General features: G+C 42.4%; 2 protein-coding genes across 18 annotated transcripts in view; one reads left to right on the top strand and one right to left on the bottom strand.

The window, feature by feature from the left end:
* Positions 1–2063: 2063 nt before the first annotated feature.
* Positions 2064–16243, bottom strand: LOC123579287. Its single transcript, XM_045443109.1, has 4 exons — positions 16204–16243; positions 15648–15785; positions 15310–15506; positions 2064–2410 (listed from the first exon to the last, which is right to left on the bottom strand). Exons 1-4 carry the CDS (start codon positions 16241–16243, stop codon positions 2174–2176), a joined length of 612 nt encoding a protein of 203 aa, XP_045299065.1. The 3' UTR covers positions 2064–2173.
* Positions 15368–17045, top strand: part of FAM13B (family with sequence similarity 13 member B) — an 89363-nt gene continuing 87685 nt past the window's right edge. For all 17 annotated transcript variants that reach the window (XM_045489986.1, XM_045489992.1, XM_045489977.1 and 14 more), the window contains exon 1: positions 15368–15480. The gene's annotated coding sequence lies outside the window, so the exon portion shown is untranslated. The remainder of the gene's footprint in view (positions 15481–17045) is intronic.

Here is a 17045-nt window from a genome sequence, read left to right as displayed (position 1 = left end):
GAAATGTTTGCCTGAACAGCCTTTTGGCATTTTTCAACATTGTTTTCTGGGAAGACCAGGGTGGTGAAAAGCCTACGAGTGGTCTACACTGAGATGGGCAACTAGCTATGGAGCTGTGAGTGTTTGAGTGAGTCACTTCCCTTTGGGGTTTCCATATTTGGGTAAAATGAGGCTTTTTTTTTTTTTTTTTTTTTTTTTTTTAAGTAGGCTCCACACCCAACGTGGGGCTTGAACATCCAACTCCAAGATCAAGAGTCACATGCTCTACCAACTGAGCTAGCCATGTGCCCCTAAAATGAGGCTTTTTGATAAAGTGACATAGCGGAGAAAGTGCAGCCTCAAGAGTAAAAAGGGGGTTTTACGAGGGTTTGAATTTCATCTCTCTATATTTTCCATATTTCTCACCTGCAAAATGGGTTGTTTCAGGAAAAACTTTATTTTTGGGGCGCCTGGGTGGGTCAGTTGGTTGAGTGTCTGACTCTTGATTTCGGCTCAGGTCATGATCTCACGGTTCCTGAGATTGAGCTCAGAGCCTTCTTGAGATTCTCTCTTTCCCTCTCTCTGACCCTCCCTTGCTCTTGCTTGCATGTGCTCTCTCCCTCTCTCTCAAAAAGAAATAAATAAACTTTAAAATAAACAACAACTTTATTTTCAAGCATCTATAGGATATGGAGTTGGATGGGTAATTCACCTAAGTAATACAACCAGCCAAGAAGCTGGTTATGGGATGAATCTCCCTCCCTCCCTCCCTCCCTCCCTATCTCTCTCTCTCTCTCTCTCTCTCTCTCTCTCTCTATTACTCTACTTGTAATTAGGAAGATGCAAGTGAAATAATGGGTACCATTGTTTTTTTCATCATATTGACAAAAAATAAAAATATACAGAATATCCATTGTTGGTGAAATTTTAAGCAAAAAGGCATTCTCCTGTAAAGCCTCTTCTGAGGTAGGTTTGGTAGTTAGCTACCAAATTTATTTTTTTATTATTATTCTTTTTAATGTTATTTTTGAGAGAGAGAGTGTGAACAGGGGAGGGGCAGAGAGAGAGGGAGACAGAGAATCTGAAGGAGGCTCTCAGCTGACTAGTGCAGAGCCCTACATGGGGCTAGAAACCATGAATGGTGAGATCGTGACCTGAGCTGAAGTTGGATGCTCAACCAACTGAGCCACCTAGGGGCCCTAGTATCTACCAAACTTAAATGTGTTACTCTTCAACTCGGCAATTTTGTTTCTAGAAATCTGTTATACACCAATATATACATGAGTATACAAACATTTATTTCACTATATATAGATATATGTATTAGTAAAAAAGAATGTTATTGTGGGTTTATGTGGGTCTTTACATTCTACCTTTTTTTTTTTTTTTTGTAAAAGAATTTTTCCACTACTCTTTTTAATAAAGAAAACTGGAAACAACCTAAGATTTACTTATGGACAAATTTCTATGGAACATTATGTGTAAAAAACATGCTATAGAATATTATAGTATGTTCCTACTTATGTCAAGAAAAGGAATTGTGTGACTGTGTGCATTATATAAATGTAGGGAAAGGGGTGCCTTGGTGGCTCAGTCAGTTAAGCATCTGAATTTGGCTCAGGTCATGTTCTTATGGTTTGTGGGTTTGAGCCCCTCATTAGGCTCTGTGCTGATAGCTCAGAGCCTGGAGCCTGCTTCGGATTCTGTGTCTCCCTTTCTCTGCCCCTCTCCCACTCACATTCTGTCTCTCAAATATAAATAAACATTGAAAAAAAATCTAAATGTAGGAAAAGAGATCTGGGAAGATATACTTCATAAGATTTAATTTTAGAGGGGGATTAAGATTAGAGGGTAAAGAGAGAATTTTACTTTTTATTCTTTTTTTTTTAAACTTTTATTCATTTTTGAGAGACAGAGAAAGAGCATGAGTGAGGGAGGGGCAGAGAGAGAGGGAGACACAGAATCTGAAGCAGGCTCCAGGCTCTGAGCTGTCAGCACAGAGTCCTATGAGGGGCTCAAACTTACTGACCAGGCCGCAAGGTCATGACCTGAGCTGAAGTCAGATGCTTAACTGACTGAGCCACCCAGGCGCCCCTATTCTTTATTCTGCTAAATGTTATGAATATTCCCAATATTACGTATTATTTTTACATTTGAAAACAATAAAAAAAAAAAGTGTGCTGGTGTGAATCTCTCAGCCACTCTGTGAGTTGATTACTTGTCTAGATCCAATATCAGAGTTAAGAAGAGCCAAGCATGTCTTAGGTCTAGATGGGCAGGAGAAACTTGCATTTAAGTAGCAAAACTTTTTCATGGTTTGAGGCTTGAACTGATAGACCAGTGGATCCAAGTAACCCCTTCTGAAGATAGCACGACTACATGGGAATGAGGGAGGGGTGTTTCCATAGTCTTCTCCGCTTTCCAAGGTGCTCTGTTAAGAAAGGAAAAGAAAATAAAAGGAGAAAGAAAGAGAAGAAAAGGTCCTAGGCTTCTTTGGAAGAGTCAAGGCGATCTCATAGTTGCAGTATCTAGAATCCAAGACTCCTAGGCTGGCACAGAACCTTCCAAGTTCATCTGTCTGTTTGCTTTCTCTGATGTCAGCATGTCAGATTTTATCAGACATACTAGATCCCTAGTAATGAAATTTCTCTTTAGGTCTCAGGGAGCTTTCTTTCTTTTTTTAATTTTTTTAATTTTTTGAATGTTTATTTTGAGAGAGAATGTGCGTGCACGTGCACACACAAGTGGGGAAGGGGCAGAGAGAGATTCCCAAGCAGAGCCCAATGAGGTGCTCCAACAACAGGATCATGACCTGAGTCAAAGTCAACAGTGGGATGCTTAACCAATGGAGGTGCCCCTGAGGGAGCTTTCTTGGATTATAGGTGCCCCCTAACTTCTCTGTGGTTTGCACATTTAGCTCCTACCACTGTGTACAATATCTGGGTGAGAACACAGACAAAACCTCATTTAAGATAGGGCTAAGAAAGAAAGGGGGAATCCTGAAAGAAGGGGAATCCTATTTTCTTGCTTGAGGATAACTTGCCCCAACTCTGAAAAGAGCTAGCATGGAGTTAAGAAAAGCATCACTCCAGGGGTGCTTGGCTGGCTTAGCCAGTAGAGCACATGGCTCTTGATCTTAGGGTTGTGAGTTCAAGCCCCATGTTGGATGTAGAGATAACTTAAAAAAAAATATGCCTGGAAAATTCAAAAAAATATATTAAAAACAAAGCATCATTCTTTTTTAAAAATTTTAATGTTTATTTTGAGAGAGAGAGAGACAGAGTGCAAGTGGAGGAGGGGCAGAGAGAGGGAGACACAGACTCTGAAGCAGGCTCCAGGCTCCAAGCTGTCAGCACAGAGCCCTATGTGGGACTCGAACACAAACTATGAGATCATGACCAAGGCCGAAGTCAGACACTCAACCATCTGAGCCACCCACATGCCCCCAAAACAAAGCATCATTCTAATATCCTTCAGAACTCCCTGATTTTTAGTTTGTACACAGGATGAGGATGGTGCTCAAGTACTGGCAAAGCTCTGCACAGAGTGGAAGGGTACTACATTTCATCACATAGCTGAATATTTTACCATTTAAAAAACTGTGAATAATACTTATAAAAGAGTATATAATGTATATGTGTATATATGGTTTGAAAGATAAGTATGAAAAATAAGCCCCATGTACTGTCCAACCAGCTTGAAAAGTAGAATATTGCAGAACCTCTGAAGTCCCTTGGTGGGGTTGCTAGCACTGTGGTACAAGATGGGCACTCACAAAGGTCCTACCAAGGGGAGGGAAATCTGCTCCAGGAGGTTGGGGCCTTTTCCTCAGGTACAAAGGCTCCCCCTGCAGCTAGGCTGTGGATCTCTGGGCTGTTGTTGGCCACATAGAGGCTAGTGCAGCCCTGTTCTTGGGTGGTTGCATATATATGCTCCATACCCTCCACTAGAGGTAACAATTATACTGAATTTTCGGTTAATTATTCTCTCATTTTTCTTGAGCATTGTTAAAAAGAAACAACAGGCCTGTGGAGTCACCTGTGCTTAGTCCTGCCAAGACTTAATACCTAACCTAACTGCAATTTCAGCCTCTCCCAGGAGTCACATTTTAAAACAGCCAGTCTGGAATTTCCTGGTCCATGCTAGTGAGGTAATCTGCTTGATAAAACCCCAGCTATTCTCAAAAGGATGGTAACTTGGCCTGAAATAATCCACTCTTTGAACTTCCTTGTCCCATCCTGCTTCTGCATATAACAGTCTTCCATTTTGAACTCAGAGCTCCCTTCTAATTGATAGATGGGATGCTGCCCAATTCATGAATTATTTAATAAAGCCAATTTTGTTGACCATATATATACATATATATATATATATGTATATATATGTATTATATGGTACATCATCTTTTTTTCCTCCTCAAAACATCATTTGCCTTTGTATTTGTTTTTTACTGTTGTTTTAACGAACTACCACAAACTTAGTGGCTTAAAAAATACAAATTCCTATGTTGGGGGCAGAGATTATCTGTGAAGTCTCTACCTTCTCAATTTTGCTGTGAACCTAAAGTTGCTCTAACGTCTTTTTTTTTTTTTTTTTTTTTTTTTTTTTTTTTAAGGCATTAGGTACTAGGATTAAGCTAACTGGGAACTCTCTGTGTTATCTTTGCAACTTTTCTATAAACCTAAAATTATTCGAAGATATAAGGTCGTTTTTCTTAAAAAAAAACAACCCAAAACACAAATTTATTATCTTACAGTTCTATATGTCAAAAGTCTCAATTGTGTCTCACTAGTCTAAAATCAAGGCTCTAGGGGGCCTCTGGAGAGAATCTGTTTCCTTGTCTTTTTTAGCTTTTAGTAGCTGTCCACATTACCATGGCTCCTGCACCTCCCTCTATGCCCACCCCCTTGCTTTTCCAGGACAGCAATGTGGTCTGAGTCAATCTCACATCTAATCACTCCAAAACAAACACAAGATTGTCCGCCCCCCACCCCCAACCTTCAGATACCAATTGCAGGTAGTGGGTCCCTGGGTTACCCCTACTCCTGTCTGACTTGGCTATAAATCAGGGGTGTTCCCATGATCCTCTCCTCAAGTTCAGTAATTTGCTATAATGCTATAATGGCTCACAGAACCCAGGGAAACACTTCACTTTCTATTACTCGTTTATTATAAAGGATATTATAATGGATACAAATGAATAACCAGATGAAGAGGTATGTAGGGCCAGGTGCAGCAGGTTCCTAAGCTTAAGAGCTTCTGTCCCTGAGGAATTTGGGATATACTACTGTCAGAGCCCATGGATGCATTCACCAACCCAGAAGCTCATTAAATCTTATTGTTCAAGTTTTTATAGAGCTTAATCTCCAGCTTCCTTCCCTTCCCAGTAGGTCAGAGGTGGGGCTGCAAGTTCTAACCCCTCTAATCTTTTGGTCTTTCTGGCATTAGCCCCATCCTGAGGTTATCTAGGGACCCTCTTTAAGTCAACTGATAAGCATGAACTCAGGTGTGATGGAAAAAGGGGCTTGTTATGAATAAGAAAATATACTCCTTTTACCCCTATAACTCAGAAAATTACAAGGGTTTTAGGAGCTCTGTGCCAAGAACCAGGAAAGAGACCAAATATGTATTTCTTATTATATCACAATGTCACACATATACATTATTTATATTCCATATTTGATAACTAGAATACTTGCAGTCATTGCTGATATTATTCTCAAGTTCATTATTTCCTTGTTTTTTTTTTTGTGATATTTTATTATGAGGTCATATTTCTTGGAACCTTATCTATAGGATTTCCAGAGGATTCACTTTTGCTTATGCAAGGTGCAGGATGGAGGGGGGCGGGCACTAACATGATCACCTTTATAGTTTTCAGCTCAGGATTTTCTGGTTCACACCAGTAGTGTGAAATTCTGGGTCCCTCAATATGCTTGTAAACTTGTTTAGAGATTCTTAGAGATGAGTTTTCTTTTTATCTACTCCATCCTCAATTAAGTTGGAGACAGATTTCCTTACCCTTTCCTTTGGTAGGTCAAGTTCTTTTTTCTTGTTCTCCAGTTGAAGATGTAGCCCTTCAGGGATCTTAGTTTGGGGAATTCTCCAATGTGAATTACGGACAAGATACTAGAGGCCCAGAGAATATGGATGCCTTATCCAACTGGATGAGATCATAGAGGCTGCCCAGATAAGGTGATACTTAGGACACTTGAACTGGAATTAGGCTTATTGACATAATTACACTCTGTTCCCCAAAAAGCAGGAATCATGTCTAGTGTGTTCACTGCTGTGTCTCCAGAATGTGGCACAGTACCTGGCACACACTAGGTGCTCAATAAATATTTTCAAGTGTGTGAATGAGTATGTACTATCCAAGTATTACAGGTGGAGGGAAACAATACACATAAGACAAACAAGAAGAAACAAATAGCAAAATTTGTTGTTAAAAGGCAACAAATTTGGTTACACTAAGGGCCATTTCATTTTTCCACAAGTGTTTTTGTGGTACTTGTTTTTAGTAAGCCACTCATTTAGGATACAGGTAGTATCCTACTCTAAAAGGGAAGTAACACACTTGCGTAATAACTATAATACTTCTCCCTCATGTACAGTTTGGTTTCTCTCTTACTATGAAAGACTGAAATAAGAATGTGAGCCCTCATACTTCAGAGTTTCTCTTCTGATGAGCTGGGAGACTGGAAAAACACTGGATGCTTCTGTAAATCATTATACCTTTGTCTTTAGTGGAAAAAAGCAGTCAGGTGTAAATATTTGGCAAAAATACGGTTGTATATAGAGTGTAATCTGCAAGTATTTGGGCTGTTAGTTTGCCAGAGAAGGTGTGGCCCTAATGAAAGGAATTTGAGGAGGCTGGCTGGTCAAATGGTGGGAGGACCCAAAAACCTCAGGCTTCTAAGGGAGGGGAAAGGTATGCAGAATGGCAAGATCCTCTTGCTTTTGTGAAGGTCAAAATCTCATTGAATCTCTGAGCACTTTTTATTTTTTATTTTATTATTATTTTTTAATGTTTATTTATTTTTGAGAGCAGGGGCGGGGGAGGGGCAGAGAAGAGAGGGAGACACAAATCTGAAAGCAGGCTCCAGGCTCCAAGCTGTCAGCACAAAGCCCAATGGGGGGCTCAAACCCATGAACTGTGAGATCATGACCTGAGCTGAAGTTGGATGCTTAACTGAGTCACCCAGGCACTCCTCTGAGGACTTTTTAAGTTTCCTTTACATGGAGGGGTGCCTGGCTGGCTCAGTTGGTGGGGTGTACGACTCTCAATCTTGGGGTCATGAGTTCAAGCCCCATGTTGGGCACAGAGCCTACATAAAATAAAATAGAATCGGGGCACTTGGGTGGCTCAGTTGGTTAAGCATCTGACTTCATCTCAGGTCATGATCTCACAGTTCGTGGGTTCCAGCCCAACATTGGGTGAGCCCCACTTCTCTCTTCCTTTCTCTCCCTCCCTCTCTCTGCCACTCGCTCACTTGCAACCTCTCTCAAAACAAACAAAATACTAGAATAAAATAAAAACCTTATTCCCTACCCTTAGCTAAGCTATTTTCTTCTTACAAAAAATTTTTTCCCCTCTTACACAGGTATAGGAAGAGGGGAGAAGAAAAACAAATATCTTTTTTTTTTCTTTTTAAGTAAGCTCTACCTGCAACATGAGGCTGTAATGCATGACCCCAAGATCAAGAATCACATGCTCTACTGAAAGAGCCAGTCAGGCGCCATCCCCCTTTTTTAAACAATAAAAGTTCTGATTGTGGAAAAAATACCTAGTTGACTATAGGAATTTAATCAAGAAGCCAAAAGAAGTTAGCCTTATAGCTGATGATTTCCTTGGCTTATATTATTGACATACACTGAATTCCAAGTGATCAGGCCAAAAATACGTACTTGGCAGAGATGAGAGTTACTGTCAATTGTTCTAGCTTCCCAAACTGGATGGCACCAGTAGCTGTGTGAGTGAATATGGAAGCTGAAATAAACATTATGTTAACTTTGGTTCTATTCCAAAAACATTCTATTCCAGAGATATGTAAGGTAAAGCTTTTTTAGGGCAGAGATCATGATTATATCCCTTAACACAGTACCAGGGCCATAATAGTTGCTCAAGAAATATGTGTTGAATAAATAAATGGCTCAAAGGTTACTTTGGGTTGCTAAGATCAGAACAGTATTTGCCATTATTTTGGATGTTGGCGTGGGATTTGTACACCCTGGAACACTTTCTTCTCTTTGCAGCTAGTAATTTTTTTTGTTTGTTTGTTTATGAAGAATATGCATTCTTGCACACTGGCACAATGGTCCTGGGGAAATTGGCCCAGATAGGTTCCACTGCATTCCTTAGAAGAGCCAACAATACCACTCTCTAATGGCGAGTTGCTTCTTTATGAGAAAATTTTAATTTTGTTTAGTTTTTAGTCCTTTCTTTTTCCCCAATATACAGGAATACTTCCAGAAAAAGAAAACTAGCTGAGTTTGATTGAATTCGGTAGCATTTTGCTACTTTATGGGAATCCAGGTAGTTACAACATCATCTTCTAGGCAGTCGATTTTCCTGCACATAAAACTGCATCTATATCCCATCCTTATCAATATGTATGTCTTATTCTATAAGTGGGAAGTATAAATATACTTCCTTATTAGGGAGGAGGTATGCTTATACGTGTTACAATTCACAAGGTTCAGATATCTTAAAAACAGGGGTGCCTGGGTGGCTCAGTCAGTTGAACATCTGACTTTTGATTTTGGTTTGGGTCATGATCCCAGAGTCATGGGATTGAGCCCTGAGTTGGGCTCTGTGCTGAGCATGGAGCCTGCTTGGGATTTTCTATCTCTCTCTGTCTCTCTCTCTGTCTCTGTCTCTCTCCCTCCCTCTCCCTCTCCCCATCTGCCCCTCTCTCCCGCTTGTGTACTCTTTCTCAAAAAACAAAAACAAAAACAAAAACAAAAAACAAAAAACTTAAATAGCCCCAAGAGTTTGGAGGCTCTTAGTGGTTGTTGGTTTTCATTTAAAAATAGATTTACAAGTATTTAGCAACTTCTGCCAAAAAAGACTTCCACGTGGGGCTCATCACTAGCAATAAAAACCCAGATGGTGGCAAAACATCTCCAGAGACTTCTTTAGGTCTCTGAAAGCAGCATAGGAGAGAAGAGTAAAAAATTGGAGTACAGAGCTTATAAAACACTTTTATGTATACCAATTCATTCAGTATTACTTTTCCTATTTTACTAATGGGGACTCTAACGTGCATTTAGGTTAAGTACCTTGCCCAGAGTCACATGGCTACTAAGTGAAAGGGCTAGAACTCAAATACAGGTTTTCTTATTGTAAGTTCAATGTTCTCTAAAAAATTTTTTTTAATGTTTATTTATTTTTGAGAGAGATAAAGAGACACAGTGTGAGCAAGGTAGGGGCAGAGAGAGGGAGACACAGAATCTGAAGCAAACTCCAGGCTCTGAGCTGTCAGCACAGAGCCTGATGAGGGGCTTGGACTCACCAATGGTGAGATCATGACCTGAGTCGAAGTCGGACGCTTAACCGACTGAGCCACCCAGGTGCCCCACAGGTTCTATGTTCTTATTCCAAGTCTGACATTCATAAGTATTCAATGTTTGTTGTGTTTATTTTACTTTTTAAGTGATAAAGTTAGTGGGGATGGGATATGCCTTTTTGGCTTTGGCTGACTACTATGGCTCCAGTTTCTTATGAGCATGCTATTAAAAAAGATAATAGCAGCCTTGATTGAACAAAAGTTCATCTATATGCTAGTCCTCAAATAGCCTTGGTCTGATATGAGATCAGTAAGGGTGAAGAGGATACTTAAATAATGAAAGTTTCCTTATTGAAGGCACAAGAGAAGGGCTCAACATCCTGCTACAACTAGAAGAGGGAATTCAGACTATTCCATAGTGGGGTTGCACAGAAATTCATTTGCTTTCTCTTTGAATAATAAGGGTGTCGGTTGTGAAGTGACTACAGAGATCTACTCCTTCACTTCAGTATCATCCCAGTGACACTGGTCACCCTGGGGAGTCAGACATGCTGAAGTCCTCCCTGGCATCTAGAATGTGTTCTGGGGTTGCAGGAAGTGTATATTTCTTCCATAGTGATTTGACATATGACTTGACTTCTGAGGGAGATAAAGTCTCTGCTCAGAGCAGGTGGGTAAGCTGTTTGTTCTCCTGGGCTATAAAAGTCATCTCACAAAGAAATAACTACAAAGTTTCACCTGAAGTGATAACTTTCCTGGCAGGGTTTACCTCCAGCGCAAGTCTTAGCAACACACCAATCACTTCTCATCGGGTCCAAAGAGCTATCTGAAATGCTGTTTTGACACTAATTATATATTCAAATGTAACCTCTACATCTATAGGTAAAGCATTTGGAGGGAAAAGGAAGGAAATAAGTGATGTAATTTTGAGGTGTTTTCTTACTTATAGTGACTACCAAATGAAGACATTCTATTCATTGCAAGATGTTACATTTCAGTCAGATAATTCTTTGTTGTGGGGAGGGCTATCCTATGCATTGTAGGATGTTTAGCAGTGTCCTTGACCTCTACCTGCTAGATGCCAATAGCACCGAGAGCTCATAGAAGTGTCTCTAGACATGGCCATAAAAATTATCCCTGGTTGAGAAATATTGTTTTAACCAAAGCAACAGGATAGTATGAAAAAAATCCAACAACTCCCCCTACCCTCCAAAAAGCTCACTAAAGTGAGTTCTGAAATGGACTCCCCCTAGAAATAAGGGTTTAGACAGAATCAGGTAGATAACTCTAAATACAAGTTATAAAAGGTCAAGTGAGAAAATAATTTTTTGGAGACGGTTGCTGGTATGCTGTGATTCTTACCAGATGCCTGCTTTCCTTTTACCTCAAGCTGAGGGAGAGGAACCTTCAGTGGAACTACTCAGACTACATGAGATGTGCCTCTTGTAGTTAGAGAGGCACAGTGGACCTGTGTCTGATTCCTGCCTGGAAAATAGAGAGGAGCTGAGAGGGGCTGGCAGCTGTTTTGGTGGAAGAGCAGAGGAACGCCCAAACTGCACTGGGTTTGGCCTGTCCTCCCCAGTTTGTTTGGGCAAGGAGTACGTGAGAGATTCACGCAGACCGAGTGTGGACCATACAGAGCCACCGCTAGCCTAAATGGCACCGTGAGAAGGAAGTTCTCTTTCATCCAGACACTTCATACCTTCTATTGAAAAATAGTCCCACTAATTTAGTTTGGACAAAACACTTTATTGCCACCTGCTGGAAAACTGTCAAAATCAATAGACAAATCTCTGGCAAGGATGGTGGGAATGGTACTCCCTAGGGTATGGAGTGCACCACCACGCATAACTATATGGGGTGGCCCTGGGGCCACTTGCAAATGGGCCAGTGTGAGAGCCATCTTAGATCCTATCAGACAGAGTTCTTACAGAGCATAACAAGTTTCAACAGACAAGAAATTGGAAGTGGGCCTCCAGAATGCTAGGGCCTGAAAGAGGAAGTAAAAGAACTGTCAGAACAGAGTGCTTTTGCTGGGTGGATAACCACCAGAGGATGGGGATGCGGGTGGTTTCTAAAGTAACCGTACAAGTATCCATCAGGAAAAAAAAGGTGGCTTTAAACATCTACTATGCCCAAGTGTTAAACCATCACGTGGAAGTAAAAGTTAAGAACTTTCCCATTCCCCTTACTTTTCCTCTCTCCACCTCCCTTTGCCTCTGGTTGGTAAGCTGAGGTAATACAAGAAAGACCAGGCATGATGCCTCTCTCGGGCAAATATTGAGAGAGAAATCCCCAGCTGGAAAAAAGGAAAAAGTGTCATTTTTTGTGACTCAAACACCTTAGGACTTTTTTTTTTTTTTTTTTTTTAAAGTAAGCTCTATTCCCACATGGCACTTAAAATCATGACCCCAAGATCAAGAGTCATATAGTCTATAGATTGAGCTAGGCAGGAACCCCTCAAACACCCTAGGAATTTTCTATTCCTAAGAGGGACCATGGAACCCAAGGAACCCGCCTGAACCAAGTGTATAATAAATGTACTTCCACTGCCCAGGTTTAAAGGGATGGTGAAAGATGAAAATAAAGGGGTTTTGTTTCATTTCTTAAATTTTTGTTTTAAACAATTTTTAATGTGTATTTTTGAGAAAGACACTGTGAGCGGGGAAGGGGCAGAGAGAGAAGGAGACACAGAATCTGAAGCAGGCTCCAGGCTCCAAGCTGTCAGCACAGAGCCCAACCCGGGGCTTGAACCCACAAACCACGAGATCATGACCTGAGCCCAAGTCAGATGCTTAACTGACTGAGCCAGTCAGGTGCCCCTTGTTTTTTTTGTTTTTTGTTTTTTGTTTTTTTTTTTTTTTTTGTGTGTGTGTGTGTGTGTGTTTATGTTTATTTATTTTGGACAGAGAGAGACAGAGTGTGAGCAGGGGAGGGGCAGAGAGAAAGGGAGACACAGAATCTGAAGCAGGCTCCAGGCTCTGAGGTGTCAGCACAGAGCCCAACTTGGGGCTCAAACTCCAAACTGTGAGATCAGGACCTCTGCCAAAGTCGATGCTTAATCAACTGAGTCACCCAGGCACCCCTTGTTTTGTTTTTTTTAAAATGATACTCCTAAATCTTGCATAGATTCATACTGGTCACATATAACACTGGTTACATGTTATAAAGTAGGATCTGGAAAAGATATCTTCCAAAGACATGTTTTTGAGTTTTACAGGGGAAAATGGTCATCAAATTAATTTGTGTTTTTGGGAGCCCATACTTTGGGAGTGGGTGCAAGGCAATCTCTGTCCTCTGGGAGTCTACAGTCTTGGGTTTCATACTGGAGAGTAATGTCCCTATTACAGTCAGTTATGTCAACAAGAGCCTGTGTTGCATAGGCAGGACAGGTACAAGAAGGTTTTTACTCTAATGATTTACTCTATTTTACTTGCTTACGATTAAGCTTTAGAAGCAATCATGTTGCCCTGTTCTTCAAGGATGTAACCACAAGTAAAGCTTCCATTTAAGATGTTCAAAGAAAGATGCAAGGCTGAATGCATAGGCTGCATCTTTTTTTTTTTTTTTAAATGTTTATTTTTGAGAGAGATGGAGGGCAGACAGAGAACCTGAAGCAGGCTCCAGGCTCTGAGCTGTCAGCACAGAGCCTGATGCAGGGCTCAAATCTGAGGACTGCAAGATCATGACCTGAGCCCATGCTGGCCGCTTAACTGACTGAGCTACCCAGGCACCCCATGAATGCATAGGCTGCATCTTGATTGGGCTGCTGTGGAACTGGGGCCTATCTGGTCCTCAGTTTGGCAAGATTCAGAAACTTACATTTCACTTCATTTAAGCCTAATTAGGCTCTGCGAAATTAATTCGGATAAAACAACTTTATAACTCAACCCAGTGAACAGAAGCTGATTTATAACCCTCAGGTGAATTTATTAATTGAGAAAGAGTATATACAACTAGTTTAACTAGTACCAGTCATGTCCATTGTCTTGGACAATTGTTTCTCAGCGGGTTTATTTACTTAAGACCCCTTAAGTGATGGGAAGACTAATTTAGAGTATGGGTCTTTGCATGTTCTTAAGGGATATCCAGAATTTAACTTTGCTAGTATATAAACTCAATAAAGGCAGAGATCTTATTTGCTGTAAGTATTGAAAGACTAGAACACAGTAAGCATTCAGTGGGTATTTACTGAGTGAGGGATTGAATTTGAATTAAATTTTTACCTGTCCTGATAATAGGTATTGATCCAGGTCATTAGAATCAGTAGCCTCTCTCCTGGACAGAGTGGAAGCCCACAATACATTCTTATTCAGATTCTGCTGGTTCTAGATTCTTTATGGACCCCACCCTTCCTTTATGACAGCATCAACTAGGCATGTGACACTGAAGGTACAGACGACTTATTTCACTGATGAAATCTGGGAGCTACTCTGGCCTCTGTAACACATTTACAGATCATCTCACACGGTGACTTTTTTTTCTTTTTTTTTTTTTTTTAAATTTTTTTTTTCAACGTTTATTTATTTTTGGGACAGAGAGAGACAGAGCATGAACGGGGGAGGGGCAGAGAGAGAGGGAGACACAGAATCGGAAACAGGCTCCAGGCTCTGAGCCATCAGCCCAGAGGGGCTCGAACTCACGGACCGCGAGATCGTGACCTGGCTGAAGTCGAACGCTTAACCGACTGCGCCACCCAGGCGCCCCTTTTTTCTTTTTTTAAAAAAAAATTTGTTGCAAGTTCTGAGGCTTCTTGTTTTACATTTTCTGGGTTACTAACTTGCACCTCAGGCAAGCAGGAGACAACCGAATTGTGGTCATTTGTATTTTTACAGAAAACCAGACTTCTTTTTGCAGGTGTGGCTTTACCCGCCATCCAGGGGTACAAAAGCAGAACATTGCGTTTTACTCAATGGAAGATGCCAAAGCCTTTATTTAACACACTAAAGCAAAGAAGAGATTGGCTGAATATTCACACCTTTGTGAGCTCGTGGGAGCTGTAGGGTCGGTCTGGGTGGCTATGCGAGAAGTACCGACTCCCTAGACTCAGAGGTCGCCTCATTCTTTATGCCTCCTTGCAGCTCTGCCTTTGAAACTGGTTTAGTGTAGCAAACTCTGTGAACATGTAGCCTATTAACTTTCATATTCCCCGATGGTTTCAGCACCAGAGGCATATATGTTCTCTCTGGAGTCTAGGGCATGTCCTTAAGTGAAGAGGAAGGGTGGCGGGCGGGCAGAGTTCCGGATCTGACCCCCAAAGCTGGGAATGGGAACATTGAGTCACTGCTTCGGCCTGCTTGGCGGTTTTCTGTTAAGGTCTCCGTGCTCCTCACCTGGATAAGGGCACCTGGGTTTTTCTAGTCTTCTGCAGGAAGGCATGGCCCCCTCTGCAGAGACCAGGAGAAACGTCGGTCTTCCAGTTTTTTCTTCTATCTTCTTTCCAGCCTCCCCAAACTGAGGACCCCAAATACCTCCCTCAGGCCCGCGCCCGCCTTCTCGCACCCTAACTCAGGGGCCCAAGTTTGGGGCGGGAGGAGGTTAACTCCAGAGCACGCAGACTCCCGGGCTGTGGCCAGAAGCTTTGGGGAACCCCCAATCGAGGCGCGCTCGCCCGGCCTCTGTAAGCGGGCCCGCCCCGCCCCCTCCCACGCACGTCACGTCCGGTCCGTCCCCCGCCCGCCCTCCGCCCTCCGCCCTCCGCTCTCCTCCCGCTCGCCGTTAGGGAGGGTCTGCGCCTCAGCCACTGCTTCAGCCACCGCTCCTGCCCCCTCTTCCACGTCTTCGCCGCCGCCACCGCCGGGGGCATCCGGGGGTCGCTTACCGGGCTGGCCCCGCGCCGCAGCCGTCGCTTCAGCGTCCCGCCAGCGGCCGCCACAGGAGGAGGCTCGCCGGCCGCGGAGCCACCCGGGGACTCCGTTCTCGCTCTATTGCCGTCGCCGCAGGTCCTGGAGAAGCGGCCGCGGCCGGGGGACGGGGCGTCGCGGTTCCAACGGTAGGTGAACGGACGGGTACCATTATCTGCGCATGCGCGGGTCGCCCAGGGCCGCGGCCCTCCCCCCTCTGCGCCCCCCAGCGCATAGTACCACCCGCGCGGTGCTCAAGGGCGTTGCTTGTTGGGGTGCCCAGGCTGGGAGAGGTGCCCTGAAGATGGGCTAGTACGTAGAGCGGGCCCCCTTTCTGCTCGAGCTTGAAGAGATGAAGCCTTGCCCGGACTGCTTGCGGGGGTGTGGGGGGGTGTGGCAGTCTTCGATTTTTCAGTCGCTGCAATGCGCGTGAGCGGGTGTGCCTTCCTACCTCCTAGCTCCCCCAAACTCCAAGGCACAGCAACCTACGCGTTTGCTAGCCTCCCCTGTGCACCAGACTGCGCCACTTCCCTGCCACTTCCTTGATGCAGTTCTGTGAAGTCAATGCAAAGAAAAAAAAAAGTGTGGTTTAATCTGGGCTAAACTACCCCCCCTCCCTTTTTAAGATCACGTGAGATGAGTGGTTGCTGACTTCCTTAAATCGCTCAGAGAATATAGCCAAAATTGGGCTGTTGGTACACTGGGGACTTGTCTAGAATGCACTCTGAATATGCAGACCAGAGGGGGTACAGCGTTAAGTTTCATGTGGAGCGACTGGTTTCCGAGATAAGGTTATATAGGAAATTGAATCTATTGGCACGCTTGAGAAATTAGTAAACTTTTATTTGTAATCGATTAAAAATCAAACTGACTTTTAGAACGGTCGTTGCAGAATTTCATTAGGTTCCGCATTGTGCCTTCTAATCATTGAGAGTAGTACCTCAAGTTGGGCGTTTACCTTCCTTTCAAGGAGCTGGTAATCTAAAAATGATAACCCGATCCACAATAATGTACACTGTGGACATTAAATGACTGAAATGCACTTACCTTTAAAGGCAGACAGTAAATGGTAGTTTGAATTAATGACTTTCTGGGTTAATGTAAGGCTAGGTCTTCAGTTTTGCTTTTTGCAAGTATAGTAGCGGTACTTGTTGGCCTGGGTTTCTCACAGGTACTGTGCATTTATTAATTACTTGTTGATGAAATTGAATGGTCACTATTTGTATGTCCATTACGAGCCCCCTTTATTAATCTATGCTGCCTTTAAAATTAGGGCAGTATTTTCTCCAGTTGTGTCACCAGGTAGGGATTTTTGACACAGTGTGCTTAAATCCTTAGGTGTAGAAAGGCATATCACAGTGTCACAAAATTCTTCACTAAGTAAATTTTACAGTGTGTTTTTTACTAGAATGTGATTGTTTTTAGGACAGAAAATGACTGAAATGAATGCATTATGACTTGTCAATTTTCCCTCACCAGTACAATGACAGCTTCTTTTATTATCACTTATGGATAACCTCCATCTGCATGGCTTCCTCTTCATTTTACACTAACTTTAATATTGGGGAATATAATAGTATAAATTACTGTAGCTATACTTGGGGGAAAAATTGTAAATATACATAACAATTTATGATTTTAACCATTTTTTAAGTGTACAACTTATGGCATTAGGTATATTTACAATGTTGTGCCACCATTACCGCTATGTATT

The sequence above is a fragment of the Leopardus geoffroyi genome, chromosome A1, assembly GCF_018350155.1.
Source record: "Leopardus geoffroyi isolate Oge1 chromosome A1, O.geoffroyi_Oge1_pat1.0, whole genome shotgun sequence".
NCBI lineage: Eukaryota > Metazoa > Chordata > Mammalia > Carnivora > Felidae > Leopardus > Leopardus geoffroyi.
The sequence above is the reverse complement of the archived record's forward strand: the minus strand, read 5'-3'. Positions and strand labels throughout refer to the sequence as shown.

Coding starts and splice junctions, on each gene's coding strand:
- LOC123579287 (XM_045443109.1), bottom strand. CDS start 16,243: ATGCGGAACCTAATGAAATTCTGCAACGACCGTTCTAAAA. Junction 15,786..16,203: donor CTGCAACGACCGTTCTAAAA/GTCAGTTTGATT, acceptor TGGGGGAGCTAG/GAGGTAGGAAGGCACACCCG. Junction 2,411..15,309: donor TGCGGCGCGGGGCCAGCCCG/GTAAGCGACCCC, acceptor CTTTCTTAACAG/AGCACCTTGGAAAGCGGAGA.